Raw genomic sequence first — 20,135 nt, 5'->3', positions numbered from 1 at the left:
TTGCAAGGCAAAGTGATTCCAACTTGTAATCAGAACCCAAATTCGACGCCGCTGCACTTTTCCAAGTTGCGAGAAAGGCGAGGCAGAGAGTCCAACACTTTGCTATTGCGAGAGCGAGAGCTGACTGGCCTGCCAGTTGGAATTGCTTCGCTTCGCGCCAAATCGCGTATTGCCGCCCCGCCTTTGCACCGTAATTCAGGACACGCAGTAAAGCAATCGAGACGCCTCTGTGTCTCTCTCTCAGGCACGTCGGTTTGCTCCTTCGGTCCTTCGCAGCCACTCACCCTCAACGGTACGAGGTGGACACTACAGCGGAGCATCCTCTTTCACTTGTCGCCTTCTTGCTTTCATCCATTCCACCCTCCTACTCCATCTGTCCCTCTTGGTCCTCTCCTACTCGCCGAACACACGCCCCTTTCTTCACTGACCGCGCATTCGTGGTCATTGCGGAGCCGAGTGCCAGAACTGCTTGCCAAACAGCATCAACTGGTAAGGGCGCAGTCGAGTCTCTTATTTCTTGGTCTTGTAGCTCGCGTAGTTGCCTGGTCTAGATCCTCCTTCAGCGGCAAGGTCTTGCGCATCACCAATCGTGCTATAGCGTCGCTGAACACGATCGTGTTTCAACAAAGCGCGTTCGTGTATCTCGCTTCACCACCATCATGGATGCTCGCCTCGCTCTGGACAGTGAGGAGAGGCGCTTGCCTCCCTCCTTCCACAGTGCTGCAGTTCCTGCTGCTCACACGAGCACCAGCACTCATCACGACCCGTCGGGGCGCCATCGCGGCTCGTCACACTCTGACGGTCGCGACGCACACGTTGCAACGCCTCCCCAGCATCACCTCCATCCCAGAAGCAGCCCAGCAGCCGCGTCGGTCGACAGCTTCTCATCATACATCAACAAAGACGCGGCTCTCTTCCAGAATCGATCCAGCTCCCCACGCGTCGAAGATCAGCTTCGCGACAACAGCGATCCAGCCTCGCACGCAAGCAGTCCACGTCCTCAGCCGCGTCATCTCGTTACGACTCCCATTGTCTCTCGCGATGCTTTCCGTCATCAGCCGTGGCCCGAACAACTGTCCTCGCGTACCAGCAACGGCGTCATGTCGATAGAGCACCTGCACACCAGCACCAACGCGCGTCTACCGCGTCACGACTCTGAGCATGTCGACGATCACAATGACGATGGACGCGACCAAAGCTATGCATCAGCCGACGACAGCACTGACATGGCAGCGCGACTCTCACATGCACAGCGCGTACCTGCATCGCCTAGCCCAGCCATCGACGTCAACCGCCTTTCAGTGTCCAACCTTGCGCAAAAGAATCAGGAGGATGATGACGATGCAGACGACTCGACCTACCGTGATCGGCTCCATCGTGCTCCCGCTTCTATTCTAGCTGACGACTCGTTCGAAAGCACCGGGAGCGTTATGGGAGATGATTCCAAGAACGAGATTCGCAGGAGAAGGCGAACGCGTCCGGACGAAGCCAACTTGCTCGCGCAGGTCTACGCCAAGAACCCGTTCCCGGACCACGAGACTCGCCTGTTCCTCGCCAATCGCGTTGGCATGTCTGTCCGGTAAGTTCCACAGTCGGCTGCAAGCGATTCAACGATGCTCGAATGAATCTGTCACTGACCTTTTTGCTCCACCATCCTCCTCAACCTTCATCGTGTTTGACGTCGACAGAGCCGTGTCGGTGTGGTTCCAGAATCGAAGACAGGCTGAAAAGAAGAGATCAGGAAGGTACGGCGGCTCAGGTGTTCCGACCACCGCGTCCGAAGCAGATGCTCTCGATAGCAGTCAAGCTGTGTCGGTCGTGCCAGGTGTGCAAGATGCTTCGATTCCACCAACTGTCATCGTGCCCTCGCAGCGCAAACCGTTGGGTAACGCCAGCGCCAACAGCGCCGCCGCGCCTTTCAAGCGGGTTGATCCTCAAGAGATCAAGGATCTGAGCAGCAACAACAAGGAAAACATTCCGCCTTGGCTTGGCACCAGCCGCGACGGCGAGAGCCAGTTCCAGCGTTGCCTGGATAAGATCAAGCGCGAAGCGCCGCTCGTCAGCCTGTCAAAGGAAGAAGTTGTGGCTCCCCGCCCTGTTGCTCGCGATCTGCGCCACGCGGTCGGCCCCGAAGGCGTTGGGATTGCTGTCAACCGCGTCGAAGTGGACAGTGTCGTGCCCGCGCCCGTGCCATCCACCAAAGCGAGTGAAGGGGCTACTAGCAGCTCCAAGAAAGTCTTGTCGCGTCATCGATCCGTGCCGCGATTGTCGCTGGACGACGTGCTGAGTGGACGCAGCAAGACGTTGCGACGCTCTGCCACCGAACATGCAGCGCCGTTGACCACTGCATCGAGCGAGATGGAGGAGGAACAGCTGGACACGATCTTGCCCCCGCCTAAGCTGCTCTCACGTGCTTCCAGTTCGTCTAGCCTCAGCCTCTTGACGACCTCGGGCGGTCGAGCTAGCATCGGCAACCTGGACATGCGCAAGGAAGCTTCGCCTGTTCCTCAAGCTCATGATGCCAACCTCTCGCTGACGTCCAGCCTGCCGCCCAAGCTCACATCCGCACTGCAGCGACAGGGCATTATTGCGATGCAGCAGCCAGAGACGGAACAGTACCACGCTCAGGGTCAAGGCCTGCTGCAGATGATGCCGAGCAGCAGCGCGTCGAGTAGCGAGGCGGACGCTATCTACGGTACTGACCAACGTAGGGACAGCGAAGAGGATGAAGAGCGGACACTCAAGATGATTGCTCAGCGACGCGCAGCCAAGGCTCAAGCAGCTGCTCTAGCCAAAGCGCAGGAAGCGAGAGAACGAGCCGCATCCGCCAATCCAGCCGAGCGGACGGGTGCCGTCGGGCTTGTTCCGATTGATCCGGGCTGTGCGGATGCCAGACACGCCATTGTCCAGCAAGACATCGGAAGCATTCCGAGGAAGAGCTCGTCGGCGGTTGTCGGTCTTGCTCCGGCGAGACAGCTCAGCTTGGACTGGGCAGCTGGACGTGATCGTGCCGCCACATCGGCTCTTCCGAACAGTATCGGTGGCACGCCGCTTTCACGAAGTGTCAGCGCACGCCAGCTGAGCATACCTCGTCCGAACGAGTCTACTCCCATCGCTCAGCAGCGCACTGGCAGCCAACGACCCGACAGTGCCCCTACTCATGGGGAGAAGCGCAAGGCGAATGCTGCCAAGCCCAGTCGACGATCGTTGTCAACCACTGATCTGACGCGACGACTGCAACAGGCCAAGCGAAAAGGCGATGCTGCGATTCAACGCAGCACAAGTACGGCTCGCAAGCGCACCGCTGCCGTCGCCGCTGCATTGGAGATGGGAGACGAAACCGTCGATCCCGCTGCTGCCGCTGCTACCATCATTCCCGCTGCTCACAATCAGCCAGCTCAACCAGCCAAACGTCGACGAGCTCAACTCGAAGACATTGTGCTAGCCTCCAGCCTCGCCGAGCCGGCACCAGCTCTGTCGTCCAAGGCGCCTGCTTCCTTCGGTCCTGGAATGGCAGCGCCTGCGTCGCCTCTCCTCTCGTCGCGACCGTTCGTGTCTCACGCCTCGTTCCCTTCCGCATCGCGAAGCATGCCGACGATGGTGATGCCGCAGACTCCGCAAAGCACCTCGCTGTACACTAGCACGGGTATGCCGCTGAGTACGCGCTCGGATCGATTCCGCGCCATTGGTGCCAGTCCTGCTGGCTCGCTCGGTCGGTCGATCTCTGCCAACTACACGATCCATCGTCAGCCTGGTGCTCACCAGCTGCCTAGATCCTCTGCTGCGCGCGATCAGACGGGCCCGAACAGGAGTTGGGAGCTCGGCAGCAGCAGCGTTAGCGCCGGTGCTGGCAGCGGCAATGGCCACGCTCGCACTTACAGCAACACCGACGACGCGGGTTGGACGCCACGCAGCACCGTGGGCGGCGGACCGATGTCCCAGCCTCTGCCCATCAATGCTTCTACCCCCTCGCGCGTGCTTGGCGACCGGACCAACTTTGGCGCCACGCCCTCGTCCAGTCTGTCGTCGCACGACCACCACCACAACCGCTCGTCGCACCACCATCTGCACGGACACAGTTCGGGAGACTCACCATTCACTCACGACGACAGCGGATTCTTCGATGGCATGAGCGAAGACGAGGATAGTCCGCCTCAGCAGCAGATTCTGGCCAAGAAGTCGAGCGGTGGCGGTGCGATCTCGCCCCGAAAAGCGTCGCTGCGAAGCATGAAGGCTCCAGCAGGTGTCGAGAGTGGAGACGACCGCCAAGCGGCAGAGTTGTTACTTGGCTTGGGAAAGACGGTTGATTCAAGGGATAGCTCTTCTAGCCAATGAGCGAGGATGAGCAAGATTGAAATGGATCAGGAGGATGTACGTCAAGCAGCTTGCCCTTCGTCTCTAGTCTTAAGTTGCAGTTGCGTCGGTCAGAGCTTTACAGAGCATGTCCCAAATATACAAAGCCTAATGCTATCAGACAAGTTTTATCTTCTCATCGTCAGCTGTGGTCTGCGTCGGTCGTCGTCGACGAGGATCCTCATCAAGCACATATCGAGAATGTCGCGATCGAAGTAAAGCTTTTGAAATTGTCTAGCATTTCTGTCTGCCTGGATGCTACGCTGCACTGGTGTCATTCACTGTAACAAAGCGGAAAGATGGACAAGCAGTCAGCACACAGCTCCAGCATCGCAGTCATGGTCGAGCCAGACTTACCAGCTCGACCTTGGACGATCTCGAATCTCCCCTCGAAGCGTTGGAAGACTCACCGAATGGCCCACTTCCTCGGCGCTGCGCAACTGCCGCAACGTCGAGATCCAAATACTCTGCCACGGTCAGACGGAGGATCATCGACCACGCATGCATGGTAGGATAGTCGAGAGCCGTGGCGTCGTCCGAGAGTTTATGCCACACCGATGGGAATGGTGATGGGATGACGTGCAGAATCGGCACACCTGCATGCAAGAATGGCAGGTGGTCGTCCTCAATCCCTCCCCAGGGCTTCCTTTGCGAGAAGAACGACTGCGCGTTCTGGTGTGCCGTGTCACTGGCAGGCCACAGCACCTTGGCCTCCTTCAACCGCGTCTCTGCGTCCGTCATGGCCGTGTGCAGCCACTTGGTGCTATCGTAGTACGAGGGCACGCTTGGGTTCGCTGCCCCTAGCAGATCCAACAAGATCATGTGTTCGATGGTGTTCATGTGCTCGATGGGACCATACGTGCTACGGTACCTGCGGGCTGTGAGCTTGGGGGCATGCGAAGTGCGACTTTTGTCGTACTGCGACGCGTCCCAGAACGTGCTCGTCCACTGCTTGGCGAGCTCCTTGGAGCCGTAGATCGAGTCTTCGTGCGTCCAGACACGGTAGGCTTCCTCGCCATCGAAAAACACGAGCTGCAGCGTCGTCTCCTGGGCGATGGACGGATCAGACTGCTCCTGTTCGTGGACCTTGCGTTCGCGTGCATCCAGTGCATCGTCGAGCGCCACCGCCAGATCTACCATCATCGCACACGGTGCAGCGCTGTCCGTAGCACCTACAAAATCAGCCATCCCAGAAGATGCAGCAAAGTACTTCGAGTCATAATGCGCCGAGACCACCAGCTTGCGAGGCGCGGCTGGGTTCTTGGTCAGAATCAAATTGGTCATCTTCTTTTTTCCCTCTGGTGTATCCGCGACGAATTCGTGCTGCTCCAGATGCCACCCGAGCTTGCCCTCGGTCTTCCAGTCCATGGATGAAAACGAGGTCGAGTCGATGGCACCGAGCTGTGTGCGAAAGACATCGAGGATCGCTTCGCGCACCTTGCGGCTGTTGTCTGTATCTGGTGGTCGAGGGATGAGAATCTGTGAGAGGAGAGATTTAGGGTTGTGTGTATCGAGGAACATGGCTGGGTCGGAGAGGGCTGCGACGGCAGCTACGGATCCAGATGGTAGGCGCTCATAGCCTCGAGTCTGGCTACGCACTGCATGAGCTGCACACCATCCAACGAGCAGACACAGGGTCAAAAGCAGCTTCGGAAAATATGTCCGACGGACGCTGTGGCGCCGTGAATGTGAGAGAGGACCGGGCACGGCTGACTTCGAGCGGCGGCGCAACATCTTACCCGCCTTGTTGCCGTCGAGTAGCGAGCGCGCGCGTCCAAAGGTTCGAATTTGGTGCTCTTACTTGCTAGCTGGCATCGTCCTTTCTTGAGACTGTCGATTGTTTGACGTGCGAGTAGTCTGTGGCCTTCCTGGCATGGATTTCGGACGGATCGTCTTCGCCGTTGATGGTGGAGAAGTGTCAAGGTGGTTTCATAGGCGCAAGAAGGGTCTCTCTGTCTCTTCTTCGCTGGCCCGAGCTCCCTGCAGGGCCAATTTAAGCTTGGCGTTCGCTCGGCAATCGGCATTGGAATTCATCTAGATCGGGTGGCTTTTGTCTCCTCCTCCGCCGCTTTCACAGCTTCTGCTTCTTCTTCCATCCTCATCACCTCATCTAAGACCTTTCTCTCGTTCGACCACACACTATCGCTCAGCATAAATGCGGTGCGAACTCAGGACAAAGACTGCAGTATGAACGTCTCAAAATCTTAATCTCTCCTTACTGATTGGCTTTGAGAATCTCCTCGACGTTAATCGTTAGCGAATCCGAACAAAGATCCAGTTCATCGATCTTGAACGCCGCAGCAGTAGCAGCTTCCGAAGGCGCATTCGGCCCTCCGAAGCTCGCCCATAATGGCGTTGCCAACTTCTGAGGAGCAATTCCTGCCTCGCCTCCTCGCCGTCTTCTACGCTGTTTTTCATCCAACAGAAGGCCCCAAAGTCATCTATCAGGTACCAGAGGGCTCCATCACCGAAGAAAAGACAACTGCGAAAACGGATGTCGCATTATCCTCTGCCGCTGTGGGCGCAGCGAGCACAACGTCAGGCACAACCAAGACGCAGCTGGCAAAGGGCGTTGGAGTGCATGGCGGCGAGCCCCTCTTTGACTTTTCCGCGCTATTCGAATACCTCATCCCCAAAGCGCCTTTGTGCGGCCGACTCGTCACCTCAATCGCTCGAGGCACGGTTGGTGTGCGTCAACGGCAGCATGAACGTCCCTCTAGAGCTCCCTCGGTCGTGCCTGGTCGCTCTGGGTCCGCAAGATCCGGAGAATCATCTAGAGCTTCTTCCGTCAAGCCAAGGGCTCCTGAGGATGCCGATGCATCTGGCAAGCAACAGCTGGAACAGCGAACTTACAAGATTATGGGCTTTCCCACCTTGATCGAAGACGCGAAAAAATACCAGAGGAACAACTTCATCTTCAACCTCTGTTTTGTCTTTGAAGGTCAATCCGACGTCCGAGCATACGAACCAGTCGTTCGAAAGTGCGGTCGAGTGCTGCGAGGGCTGGAGGAGACACAATCGTTCTTGTCCAGCCCCAAGAGCTTGCCGCGCATGAACGAGGTCATCGAACAGCTGTTCGAAGATCTCAGCTCGTATAGCGAAAGCTTTGTCGCGCTGCCCGAGGCGCCGCATACCTCCTACCTCAAAGCCTCGTCCAAGCCCAACAGTCCCGAAGGACAAAATCTCGTTTCTCCGCCTATTGGTCCCGACGAGTTCATCTCGTTGGGGACAAGCTTTGCAACGCTGCGCGAGGAGTATCACCGCAATATCATCAACGAAAGGCTCAAGCAGAAACAGATGCAGCAGGCGTACAACGGAACTGCTGGTTTTCGATCGCGCTCTGCTTCTGGCTCCGGGTCCCCGCATCTCGAGACTGGTAAGATCTTGACACCTCTCACCACGATTAGAAACGATGCGCTGCCGATGGTGAGGAGCAACAGCGCTTCAGGTACCAGTGGTCCCAGCTCGGAAGGGCCCAACTCGCCTTTGTCTGCCTTGTCTCCAAGCGGGTCCAATGGACGCAGGCCAAGCTTGGCCAGGTCGTCTACCATCGTTGGTCTCACTGACGATGCGGGTCACGGCGCTTTCCCATCGGAGGAGAGTCGCGATAACGCCATGGGCATCGTCACCTCGCGAAGGCAGAGCGAGCTCAGCCGCGAGCTGAGTGCGGCTGAAAGTCTTGGGAACGTGCTGACCAACATCGACGGCAACGCGTACGACAGCATCAACACTGAAGCAGGTACCAGGCGGTCGAGCCGTGGCAGTACAGTGGGCGCACATGGTGGTGAGCACGAAGGGAACTCGCTCGAGCATCTCGCCCAGAGCTTTGTTTCGCTGCACACTATCGATGCGGCCCTCTCTGATTCCTACAATGCGCTACGTGCAGAGACTGCGGACACGACCAAGCGCACTGCACTCGTCGAGAAGCGCGAGCCTCCACATGGTCTCGGCCGCACGGTACGCGATGCGATCAACCTCAAGCTCTTCCCTGTCTATCCAAACCCGACGCCCATCAATGACTGGGACGTTCCTGTAGCACTCCTCGATCTCTTGTCGCGCGTCGATGGCAACTGGGACCTGACGCTGCGACGCATCCTTCCGTTCATCGATGGCGTCAACCACGTCAAGCGCATCGCTCAGCTGGCCGATGCTGATCTGGGACTCACACGCGCGTGTCTGGAGCATCTCATGTACTACGGCTGCATCATCGTCGTTGACATCTTCCAGTATTTCAACATGTACACGTTGCGCCCGGCGATCGCCAAGATTGCGGACGACGAAGCGTTGGGTAGGGAATGTGCGACGTACGTCACGCGGCCGGGGTATACGCCTCCGAGCTACCCGGAGATCTTGCGGCTGTACTCGCTGCTGCGAGCAGGGACGACTCTGCATGACTGGATCGAGGACAACGATATCGATGGCAAGGGCATCGATGTGCGTCGCTTTGTTTCGTTTGGGGTTATCCAAGGGTTCTTGCGGCGCGTGCATCGGTATCCGATCTACCTGGGTCCACGCACGGCTGAAGACGGCTTTGTTGCATTCGACACGTCGGTGGTCAGCACGGTGCGCAACTCGCCGGTGGTCAGTTCACCCATGGTCAAGTCCAATGACTCCAACTTCCGGCGGTCAGAAGCAGCGGATGCGCATCGACGGGATCAGAGCGGAAGCCGCGAACCAAGGGATCGGCGTCCGCGCGAGCTATCCGGCATGGGTGCCTACAGTGCCTTCCAGCGGATTGGGCGCGATGGCAGTGTCGAGAGCCCGGGCGTAGGTCATCGGGTTCCGTTGCGGGAAAGGGCATCCGAGGCAAGGTTGAGCAATATCGTGCTGGCGGGGGCCGGTGGCAGTGCGAGCGCGTTCAATTTGGGAGACTCGATCCACACGGCGAGTGCCGGGGGCAGCAGTCAATTTGGCACGTCGCCGACGAAGCGTCATGCTCGGATGCGGCAGAGGAACAACCAACGGTTTCCGACAACCACGGCCGTCGATGTGGCTTCCGTGGCTTTTCAAGCGGAAAGGCCTGCATCGGCGCAAGGCTCTGGTGCGATGGCGAGGTCTCCGCGCAAGCGGGCGAGTGCCATTGGTCTGAGCACGGCGATCCCGAGCACTGCTGTGCCTGGAGGGAGCGGTACAACTGGCGGTGGAGGCCCTGGGATCGGCGGTGCGGGCGGCGGATCGCACGCTCGACCTAGCACCGCAGTGATCCCAGCTGAGCTTGTGGATATGCTAGACGGCCTACACAGCGACGACGAGATCTGCGTCGCGTTTTCCATCTCGTGGCCCGAACTCGAGAAAATGCTCATCCATATCGGCCGGTCCCCGCACGCTCGCAGCGAACAGGTGGACACAGACGAAGAGGATATCGCCTCGACCCAGCGCAGCGACTGGCGGCGCTGGCCGGGCGGGAGCATGTTTGGCTCTACCGCGGCGGCAGGGGCTGGAGCGAGTTCCGGGTGGAGCAAGCCCAGGATGTCTGGGTTCAGTGGGGTCAATGCCGGAGCAGGTGCAGCGGGGAGGAGCCAGTTCAGCGGCGTGGCGAGTTCGGGCCATCCATCGAGCAGGACGCAGGGCGGCGAGTCGAGCGGGTTTGGGGTCGTGTGGGGGAACGATCCGGATGAGAGTGGTTGGGGGGCGGGTGCCGTGGTGGACCGTGAGGCGATCGAGGCGGGTGACTTGGGCAAGGTGAGGATCCTGTTTCAGTGAGTATGAAATGCAGATGGCAAGTGATACCCTCTTGGACGTGAGTTTGTGCCGCTGTGACGGGGGGTCGTTGCGTATGTTGAGATGGTGTCAGATGAGCTGGCGGGGTCGAAAAAAGGGCGGCTTGTTAGGTCCAAGAAGAAGAATCCTCGAGACCTCCACCTGAGTCAAACGACACTGCTGCAGTGCCTAAAACCTCGCAAGGTAGACGTCATGGTCGTATGAGCTCAGCAAAGTTCTTCTCAACTTTGGCTTGGTGCCACCACTCCAGTGTCGTCTGCACACACCTAGCGTCCTCCCCATAGCACAACTATCCACAGGCCTTCGTTCGAAGCTAGCACGTTGACAGTCAGTCTCGTACAACTGGGCCAGTCGCAGGATATTGGTCAAGCAAGAGCAACGAAAGCGGTTAACCACCAGAATTCGGTCCATCTTTGGTGTTGTTGCCGCTGCTCAGCGGCTGTGCGTCTCCCCAGCTTTGCGTTACCCTATTAACCCAAGAACTGACTTGCGGTCTGGTCAACAAGCTTCGAACAGCTTTCACAGAGCAGCAATCCTCTCCAACATGACGCCTGCAACGCCGACGAGGAGATCGTCTCGCAAGAGTTCTGCCTCTGCTGCTCCGCGGGCAGTGTCGACCGCTTCGCCTGCAATCAAGGCCGAAATGGAAGATATCGAGTTCCCGCCCACTCCGAGTTCTACGGGGGATTCGCCAGCCAGGGGCAAGCGCAAGCGCGCAGTCAAAGACGAAACTGCTGAGATTGGCGATCTTCTCTCCACATCCTCCGTCAAGAAAGAAGAAGTGGACGACAAGAGCATCCTAGCCCAAGAAGCCCCCGCTTCGCCGAGCAAGAAACAGACCACCTCGGAACGCAAGCTGGCGTCGTACAAGACATCGATCATGGGCTCACCGTTTCCGGACCACCCACTGCCCACCGCAGCCGAAGCCGAGCGGGTAGCGTGGATCCTGGGCGAGTTCCACGGCTACAAGCGCGAGTCGGACGGAGGGCGTGGGTTGCCCAAGTACACGACGCCCAAGGGAGAAGAACGCTACGGCGGGTGCGGAGATGTCCCCTCTGTGCTCGATGCGGTCGTGCGCACCGTGTTGAGCTGCAACACGTCCAATCGCAATTCTGCCGCCGCCCACCGCTCGCTCACGGAGCACTTTGGGCGTGCGAACTGGGAAGCGATCCACGCAGCGCCCGAGTCCGAACTCGTCGAAGCGATCCGCTGCGGCGGTCTAGCAAACAACAAAGCGCGCACCATCAAGGGCATCCTCGCCCAGACGCAGGAGAGACACGGCAAGCTCTCGCTCGACCACCTGCACACCGCTACGGACGACGAGATCATGCAGGAGCTCGTCGGCTTCAACGGCGTCGGCCCCAAAGTCGCCAGCTGCGTGATGGCGTTCTGTATTGGTAGGGAGAGCATGGCGGTCGACACACACGTTTTCAGGCTCTGCAAGGCGCTAGGCTGGGTGCCGGAGAAGGCGAACCGCGACCAGACGTATTACCATCTGCATGAGCGCGTGCCGGGGCATCTGAAGTACCCGCTGCACGTGCTGTTGATCCAGCATGGCAAGCGGTGCGCGAACTGCTCGGCCAAGGGGTTTGCTACCGTGAAGGAGGAGAAGGGCAGCGATGACGATGAGGCAGGGGAGGTTAGGGATAGGCCGTGTCCGTTGAAAGCGAACGGGCTGCTGGGTCGGAAAGGTAAAGCGTTGAAGGATGCTGCTGCTGGGGCTACCACCAATGCTCGTGCTGGCGGAGTGAAGGTGGACAAGCGAGACCCGGACTCAGACGCCGCCCCTGCAGCTTCTCCCTCGAAGAAACCCAAATCTAGCAGTTCCGATATCGACTACGCAGCCGCGCTCCGTACCGCCCTCGCCTCGTCCTCCAACGACCTGCTCAAGATGCTGCAAAAAGCACGTTCTACGCGCTCGCGCAACCCCATCTCGGTACACCTCGATTCGGCCAACTTCTCACTCGAACTCGTCGACGGTGCACAGCTCTCGTCCGAACAGCGCAAACGCATCTTCTCGCTGTTCGAAACCAACATGAAGAGCATGTATCGCAACTCGACGCTGGGCTGGAAACCGACATCCAAGAAACGGGAGTTGTTTGACGAGTCGTCGCGCTTTGCCATCCTGCGCCGGCCTGCGGAGGAAGGTGCGGAAATCGCAGCGTTCGCCATGTTCCGGTTCGACACGGAGCCGTGTTCCCCCTCGGACGCGACGGCGCGTGAGGGCGAGAAGGAGGTCGAGGTGGTGTATCTGTACGAGATCCAGGTGCGCAAGGAGAACCAGCGCGACGGGTTGGGCAAGGAGCTGATGGATGTTGTGTTCCAGTTGGGCCAGCAGGTGGGAATGAGGAAGATGATGCTGACTGTGTTTGATGAGAACACGGCGGCGCGGCGTTTCTATGAGAAGATGGGGTACGCTGTGGACCCGGCCAGTCCGAGTCTGGACGAGGCCAGGAAGGACAGCGTTGATTTCGAGACCATGTTCAAGCGCTTGTAGCAGATGGGATGGAACACGGATAGATGCTAACTGGTGATGATGTGCGATGTGACTGTGATTGCGATGCGGGTACATTTCAGCTCGGAATGTGTGTACGTGAGAAGCTCTACGCCTTGGTCGACCTCTTCTTGGTCGATCGAAGCGCGTTGATCCGAACACCAAAGTCTCTGAAGTACGAATACTGATCCACGGGCGTTGCCCAATCCGACGTCGATCCACCAAAGAATCTATCAATCGAAACACACAACGTCTTGTCAGCACTTGCAACCCCCCTATTTCTGTAAGTTGGTCTGTGGCTCGTGCACTTACGTCGAGAACAAAATCCCCTTGATGGTAGTCGGGTAGTAGACCTGGTCGTAGTAGATGACCGTGGAGCCGTTTACGGTAATCTCGACGATGCCGTTCGGGTGGGTGTTGTTGGTCTGCAGCGTGATGGTTTGCGAGATGTCGGTCCAGCCAGCTCTGGAGTAGTTGAATGCGCCTCTGCCTAGCGAGCTACATGATCGCCGCCCCAAAGAGAAAAAGAGAAAGAGAGAGAGAGAGAGAGAGTATGAGAAAGAAGTCAGCCTCGTGCTCGTCCTGCGCCGCCGTCGGCGTCCGATGTTTCCGGTTCGAGATACACTCACATCCCGTAGTCGGCATTGACATAGCTGTACGGCGGCACCTGCAGCATGGCCGTCGTGTTTTGCTTGTCCTGCGGCAGGTAGGCATACAGCTCGCCCAATCCGTCAGTCCTCCAGGCCATCCTGGTGCTCCAGCAGGCGCTCGCGTCGTTCCCGCCTCCACAGCCCTCAGTCCCGCCGTACAGTCCGGGCATCTTGCCGCCGAGGACAAACTCGTAGTAGGCGGGCAGGAAGACGCTGTAGTTGAAAGTCACGCTGGCCGCGAGCGTGAGGTCAAAGGGGGTAACGGCGTAGAACTGGGTCCCTCCGACGGGGTCGGCAGAGGGCGTGTAGGAGTGGGCTGGGTAGAAGATCGACAGGACGCTTCCGGGAGCTTTGGGGGTCGAAGTGGGAACAGTGGCGGAGGTTGAGGACGTGGTGGTTGTGAGACTGGTCGAGGTCGAACTGCGAGTTGAGGTGGACGAGGATGTATGAGTAGAGCGATGCGTACTCGTCGAAGAGGGATCTTGCCGCTTCACCGCCTTCCTCGGCCTCCTCATGCCCCTGCCACCCGGCATCACATATGCCTTACCTCCATTCCTCCTCCTTCTCTTGCTGCTTCCCGGTGCCTTACCACTCCAAACACTATTCGGCAACCCCTGGAGCACCTTGGAGTTGTTCTGACCCGAAGAATAGTACTCGATCCGGAAATCGTTCAGATCGCTGAACTTCTCCGCCTGCTGCCACACTGCTCCAGGAGTCGTTCTGCTTTGAGCCGTTGTCACTGTGTTGGAACCTGAAGAAGACGTCAGACTTTCGCTGGAATGGCGAGAGTGTTTACGGGTGAAGTAGATGGGGAAGAAGATGGCGCAGAACAGTGCGAGGGATAGTGCTAGGAGGAGCAGGGCGAGGTTGCGTCTTGTTAGCAGTCGTCTGCGTTGGGTTTGCCGAGGTTCCGGTGAGATGGGCGAGTACTGTGTTTCGTCATGGGGTGCGAATGACGCTGTACGGGTGAGTTTCTCCATCGTTTGTCGTCTGTGTTCTAGCTTGTCCGGCCGATGGTGCCAACGGAGGGGGCAGAAAGGCAAATGTGGTTCGATGGTTGTTCTGGAGGCGGAGAGTATGCCAAGGCAGTTAGTTGGCTCTCGTTCTTATAGACTTTCGCCAGCTCTCACTTCTTCCACCTTTCAGAGTATCGGTGACTCGCAACCACTCAATCCGGACCAACGTCGGGCCAACGTCACGCAAGACTCCGATCCGCACGAAGCCATCGTCCAGCAGGATCGCCCCATGTACAGGTGCACGTCAACGTGGCAACGTTCGACACCGAGTCTACGCCACCCTCGTGGCAGCACATATTCGCAGGCACAACGTCATCCAAAATCTTCACCCTCGCCTTCCCTTCACGAAAGGCCAGCGTTGTAAGCATGAATCTACACAAAGAAGCTGCCGCATTGCATGAAGCAATTAGATGCTCTACTCTGCAGGTCCTTGACCGACAGCTGCCGCACAGGCATCAAGCACCGCATCCGCATCGCACCAAAATCCTGGCGTTTTTCGTTCGCCCCATTCGTCGGAGCTCTAATTCCAAACCCTACGGTACACTGCAAAAGCTTAATCAACTCTGTGCTGCAACGTCTCGGTTCGCGTCGTTCTGCAGCGAATCCCCAACCCTGCTTCGTTCCGATCCTCCTGCTTTGCTCAAGCTCAAGCTCATGCCTTCCCAGCCATTCGCAGCCAAGCAACAGTGCGGAAGAGGTATGCAATTAAGAATGAAAATGGGTAGATGCGAAGACGACGCAGGACAGATTGAACAAAGAAAGCCGAGACAGATGAAGAGGTAGAAAAGAAAATGCAAATGCAAAGATGACGGGGGCACGTGGGGGTGGATTGAATGCGAGGGTCTGGACTGAGGAGAAACTCCAGATGTCACAAAGTTAGACAGCGAGGATGCGGTTGCGGTGCTCCTGGAGGGGCATTGCTTCTGCTTTAGGACAGGTATTGAGGCAGAATGTTTCCCGTAGTCCCAGCACGCAGCAACGGTCGACGGGCGATCCCGAGCGAGCCCATGCGAGGCTGCAGAATCATCGCCGGTTTGCGACTGCCGGCGGCAGCACACGGACTGTCACCGATACCGTCCTCGAAGGAAGAGTCGCCAACACTGCCGAAACTGGTATCCCCAGCCGCCGCCGCTGCTACTGCCGTCGCACCATCTTCGGCCGCGATTCCATCTGCTGATGAAACCACCACTGAACTGCAATTGCGCCGAGCTTCAGCTGCTAACAGTCGGGTTCCAAGCTTCGAGGCACCGCCCGGACACGGCGATTCCTCCATGAACGAAGACGGATCCTCCTCTTCCTTGATCGACTGTCGCGCAGCGCCTCTCGAGGCCGGGTTGTGGCTCAGAGATTGCCTCTTACCCTCGCCGTACGTGAAGCTGCGATGACGCGAGAATTGCTTGCGGAAGCCGTTGAGCTCGGTCGACCTCTTCGCCAGGAAACGCGGGTCGTCCATGCAGATATACTGCTGAGGCTCGCACAGGTTCGAGTAGGTCTGGAAGAAGTTGCAGTATCCGCCCTGCAGAATGTAGATCTCGGGGAAGTGGCAGTTGGGGTAGTCGTGAGCCAGCGCTCGGTCTGCCTGTCGCAACGCTAGAGCCATGGTGGGCGCTCGCTTGCAGCTAAATTCGCAATGGAAGACCAAAACGTGCTTGCGTCGATTCCCAAGTTTGTCCGCTTTGCCACTCTGAGATCGTTCAGGAAGCTGCTCCCCGTTGGCATGACGACCCTGACCGGGCTTGAGAAAATGTCCCACCACCCTATCGACCGTGCTGAGGTTGATTGCTCCGGGGATGTGGCCGCCTTCGTACTCGTAGCCAAATCTGCAGTCGACTACCTGGAAGCTCAAGATGGCGTTGGTGTACTTGCCAGCGAGCAGATCAGTCATGGTGTGAGGCGTGATACGCATGAGACCATCGTCCTTTACGTTGAAGCAAGGAAGGACTTTGCCCTCCTTTTCCGATGCACCAAAGCCGGGCAGGCTTTCTGCACTGGCAGGCGAATTGGCGTACGCAGGATCGCCGAGCGCCAAGTCGTCCATCATGGTATCGTTACCCCGCGAGCCGCTGCGCTTCAGACCTGTACCATACGCCAGAGGAGAGCTGTCGTCCTTGCTACCACGACGCAAAAAGCCGGGACGCGCGCGGGTGCGCATTGCAGGAGCGATGGGCGATCCATTGGCATCCGTCACCTCGCTGTGTCCAGAAAGCTGGGAACGACGTCGGTCAGGCGAGACGGGCGAATCGACGCTGCCGCTGTAGGCGTTGACACCGAGTTTGGAAGGTCCCGCCGAGGCTCCAGTACCTCCAAGGACAGAGCTCTGGTCAAAGGCAGAGAAGCATCGGCGAGGAGCTGGGGCAGTAGGGCGAACCACCCTGTTGGTCTGGCCGCTGATGCCAAGCACTGGATAGGCGCTCTTGACGGCCGGGCGGTCGTTGGTGAGCGAAGGACGCTTGACATAGGGGTTGGCACGCTTGCCCAAAGAGGTGCGGAGAGCACCGACGCCTGAGCTCGAGCTGGAACCCGAAGCGACCCTTGGAACAACCGCTATAGTGCTGGCGCGCTCAAACGCTCGAGTTCCCAAGGATGTGGTGCGCTTGGGCGGAGGCATCCTGGTGCATGGGGACGAAGCAGGAGGCGAAGAGACACCGGGGGAAGCAGCGGTGTTCGACATGGCAGCAAGCAAGTTGTGCCCTTCGGCCGGCGGCATACCAAGCACGCTTCCGAGCTTTTCAGGGGACATGGGGTCGAAAAAGTAGTCAGCCATGGCGCCGGAGATTGAGTTCATGGAAGGAGAGGGGGAGGGATTGATGTCATCTTCGGGATTCTCTTCATCCGCATCGCCGGGTTCACCAATGAGGGATTGGCGTTGCCAGAGATCATCCTCCGGCTTTTGATCGCCTTGGGAAAGCGTCGAAAGCGTCGGGCGCGCTCCGAGCTCGTTCTCTACATGGTCGAAGAACGAAGCGGCCGAGCCCGCACGAGGAGAGCGCTTGCTAGAACGTACTCCCGGAACGAGACCAGAGTCGGACAGGCGATTCCGCGTAGCCAGGCTCGAGCTGGGTCGGGAGGAGGACGAGGCAGCAGCAGCAGCAGCAGCAGCGAAGGATGAGTCGCGATCGGCAAAGGTGGCCGAGAGGGCAGGTCGTGGCCTGGCTGAGGCGACGCCCATGAGTGCGGCGGAAAGCTGAAAGATGCGCTCGTTGGCCTCGCTCTGCCTTGTAGGGAGCGAGTTGGGCCTGCGCTTAGGTGGGGGCTCCTTATCTGGGCTGCTGAGCAGTTCTTGGTCCTGAGCAAAGATGCGTTGCGAGTTGAGGGCGATTTCGGCGCCAAAAAGGCGCGAAGACATGGTGTGAGCGAGTTGAAGCGAGGATTTGCGTTCGGTAGAGACCGGCCTCGGACGACTCGATCCACCGAGAACAGGGTGAAGGCGGTCTTGGGTGGATGGAGCGTTGGCGGATGCGCCGACATGGATTTTGTCCATGAGCCTGGGAAGCGCATCTGACGGCGAGGGGCGGATATGCGAGAGGAGGGGGCCAACAGGTGCCGGCGAGATGTCCATGTCCCGAGGAGAGCTCATCTTGGCGGCGAGACCAGGGGAGCGAGCGTTGAGAGTTGTGCCCATTGCAGCACCGAGTGTGGTGGAAGGGCGTGGCGAGGGTCGAAAATCAGATTGCTGCTGCTGGTGTTGGTGCTGGTGCTGCTTTGATGGCTCGGTGTAGACGCTCTGAAAGAAAGCTTGCTGGTGTTGCTGGTCCTTGTTGGATGATGCTAGGCTCTGAGCAAGACCGAGGCTGCTCGCTCCGAAGAGAAAGGGCTGTGGAGGTAGCGATAAGGCAGGGAAGGCCTGAGTGTGTCCGTCCAAGGAGTCAGAGATGGACATGGAGGAGCCGAAGGACTTGTCAAAGTCGGCGGGGAGGTCATCGTTGGCGTAGCATTTGGGCGAGCTCGGCTGTTGAAAGAGGTCGAACTTGGGCGCCGGCGCGAGCGGAGATGAGAGGAGAGTGGCCATGATAGCGGTTGGTGAAGCACGCTGCTTATTGTGTCTGAGGGCAGGAGGGGTCAATCTATGGCGGGAAGTTCGAGTACTAGAGTGACATAAGCGATGAGATGCAGGGTCGTGCAAAGTGCAGATGCTTTTTGGGGTATTGACGAGATAACGATGCCGGATGACACGCGCTGAGATGTGGACCAAAGCGAGCTGCCGAAGAGGGGGTGCTCAAGCTCGTGTGACAGGGCCTGTAGATGCAGCAAAGAATTTCCTAGACGGTCAAAAGTGGACGAAGCTAAGCTGGACCTTGAGGACGATGGTGGTGGTGCTGGACGTTGACGTGACGATGGACGTGAAGAGCGACGAGACGAACTCAGAATGCCGAGTCGACTCGAGTCGAGCAATGTCAATCGCGAGGTGGATGATGGTGATGATGTTGACGACGAGGAGGAGGAGGAGGAGGATGATGATGATGATAGAGATGAGAGAGAAGGAGGTGCGGACAGAGGGACGAAAGGCGAGAACAGATCGACAGACCGACAGACCGACAACTGCTCTGCTATAGGCGAAGCAGAGATTGCTCTCCAAGCGAGACTGTCAAAACTGTGATTTAAGGGAGAGACGCAGCAGCGGGCGGTACAAGTGGAGCACTAGCAGCAGCCAAGTGTAGAGTTGGTGTCGCTCCTTTCTCCCACTCTGTTGAGCTGCATGCAATCTTTGAGTGTGACGTCCGAAAATCGAGCAACCGTTTCTGCTTTATTTCGTGTGAAGCGGCAGGAGAGCAGAGGGTGGACGGAGAGGCAGAGGCGTGCATGAAGAGCAGCCCAGCGTTTGTGACTTTGTCGAAGAGCGCTGGCTGCTGCAAATGATCGCGTGCCTTGACGGAGTGAGTGACTGTCGATCCATCTGCCTGCCTACCCGCCCGCCCGCTCTCTCTCTTTCCTCCAACTTGACTCTCCTTCGCTCGTTTTACCGCCTTGATTCGGCTCATCCGGAAAAACAGCCTCATGGTTTATGGCAATCTATCCAGACGTGATTGCTTCTGCTCCTCTGCTCCTCCGTATCGTTTGGTCTCTGTCTAAGTCCTCAAGGACAAGTGTCATTTTCAACGCGACAATAACATTATCCATGGCTAGACTCAACAATGGAAAGGACCCTGACTGAACAGCGCCAAACATCAAGGGTAGGAGCAATGATGTGGTGACGGTGTTGCACGCTTGGAACGGGGCAAAAACAAGCGATGTGCAATGTCATCTTTCTCTGTGTGCGTTGGTTGCTCTGTCGTCATCTAAGAGGCAGGGGACAGTCATTGTTCTTTCAAGAGAGACAGGCAAGCTGACTGCGATGCAGAAAACAGCCTTTTCCCCTTCAAGTGGACGGGCAAGAGCGGCAGCGATAGAAACGTCCCTTCCCGGCAAGTGAGACCAACACTTGTACTGTCCTCCGGCGCGTCGACGCGGGGCGGCGGCGGAGCAGCAAAGCAAGGAAGCTAACGGGAAAAGAAAAGTCCTAGGTAGAGCTTTTCGTGTCCTCCTCCCTTCCTTGCTCGATGGCTTGCATCCGAAACCTGGCTGTGAGACAGGTGGTAGGCGCCTCAACCTGCGATGACGGAACCTTGTTCTCCGTCTCTAGCTTGAGCGAGACAGGGGTCGAGAGCGGATCAGCGCTGCATGCTGCTAAAGTTCAAAATGTTTAGTCTTGGATCTACACGATTTTTCATTTTTCATTTTCGAAATCCATTCTTTTCCCGGCAGTGAGCGACTGTGGGGGTTTCGCATGCGCGCTCTATTGAGAAGGACGAGATTGAGGAGAGCAACACAGCTTTGACGCACGAACCCTGGATCTGCATGCACGCTATGACGTTAGAGAGGCGGATGGGGCAACAAACACTGAGACAACGATTTTTCTTTTGC

The 20,135-nt window shown here is 58.0% G+C and overlaps 6 protein-coding genes across 6 annotated transcripts; 3 read left to right on the top strand and 3 right to left on the bottom strand.

Moving 5' to 3' along the window:
- Positions 1-659: 659 nt before the first annotated feature.
- EX895_000510 (uncharacterized protein) lies at positions 660-4,335 on the top strand (the record flags this gene model as incomplete). Its single annotated transcript, XM_029881111.1, has 2 exons — positions 660-1,579; positions 1,689-4,335. The coding sequence occupies 2 exons, from the start codon at positions 660-662 to the stop codon at positions 4,333-4,335; spliced, it is 3,567 nt and encodes a 1,188-aa protein (XP_029742497.1).
- A 296-nt stretch (positions 4,336-4,631) lies between these two features.
- EX895_000509 (uncharacterized protein) lies at positions 4,632-5,874 on the bottom strand (the record flags this gene model as incomplete). Its single annotated transcript, XM_029881110.1, has 2 exons — positions 4,632-4,634; positions 4,711-5,874. 2 exons carry the CDS (start codon positions 5,872-5,874, stop codon positions 4,632-4,634), a joined length of 1,167 nt encoding a protein of 388 aa, XP_029742496.1.
- Positions 5,875-6,702: 828 nt separating this feature from the next.
- EX895_000508 (uncharacterized protein) lies at positions 6,703-10,056 on the top strand (the record flags this gene model as incomplete). Its single annotated transcript, XM_029881109.1, has 1 exon — positions 6,703-10,056. The coding sequence occupies one exon, from the start codon at positions 6,703-6,705 to the stop codon at positions 10,054-10,056; it is 3,354 nt and encodes a 1,117-aa protein (XP_029742495.1).
- A 562-nt stretch (positions 10,057-10,618) lies between these two features.
- EX895_000507 (uncharacterized protein) lies at positions 10,619-12,571 on the top strand (the record flags this gene model as incomplete). Its single annotated transcript, XM_029881108.1, has 1 exon — positions 10,619-12,571. The coding sequence occupies one exon, from the start codon at positions 10,619-10,621 to the stop codon at positions 12,569-12,571; it is 1,953 nt and encodes a 650-aa protein (XP_029742494.1).
- Positions 12,572-12,677: 106 nt separating this feature from the next.
- EX895_000506 (uncharacterized protein) lies at positions 12,678-14,198 on the bottom strand (the record flags this gene model as incomplete). The annotated part of the gene is made up of 3 exons (XM_029881107.1): positions 12,678-12,798; positions 12,881-13,066; positions 13,198-14,198. The coding sequence occupies 3 exons, from the start codon at positions 14,196-14,198 to the stop codon at positions 12,678-12,680; spliced, it is 1,308 nt and encodes a 435-aa protein (XP_029742493.1).
- Positions 14,199-15,162: 964 nt separating this feature from the next.
- On the bottom strand, positions 15,163-18,243 carry EX895_000505 (uncharacterized protein; the record flags this gene model as incomplete). The annotated part of the gene is made up of 1 exon (XM_029881106.1): positions 15,163-18,243. The coding sequence occupies one exon, from the start codon at positions 18,241-18,243 to the stop codon at positions 15,163-15,165; it is 3,081 nt and encodes a 1,026-aa protein (XP_029742492.1).
- Positions 18,244-20,135: the final 1,892 nt, after the last annotated feature.

The sequence above is a fragment of the Sporisorium graminicola genome, chromosome SGRAM_1 (genome assembly GCF_005498985.1).
Source record: "Sporisorium graminicola strain CBS 10092 chromosome SGRAM_1, whole genome shotgun sequence".
Classification (NCBI taxonomy): domain Eukaryota; kingdom Fungi; phylum Basidiomycota; class Ustilaginomycetes; order Ustilaginales; family Ustilaginaceae; genus Sporisorium; species Sporisorium graminicola.
The sequence above is the reverse complement of the archived record's forward strand: the minus strand, read 5'-3'. Positions and strand labels throughout refer to the sequence as shown.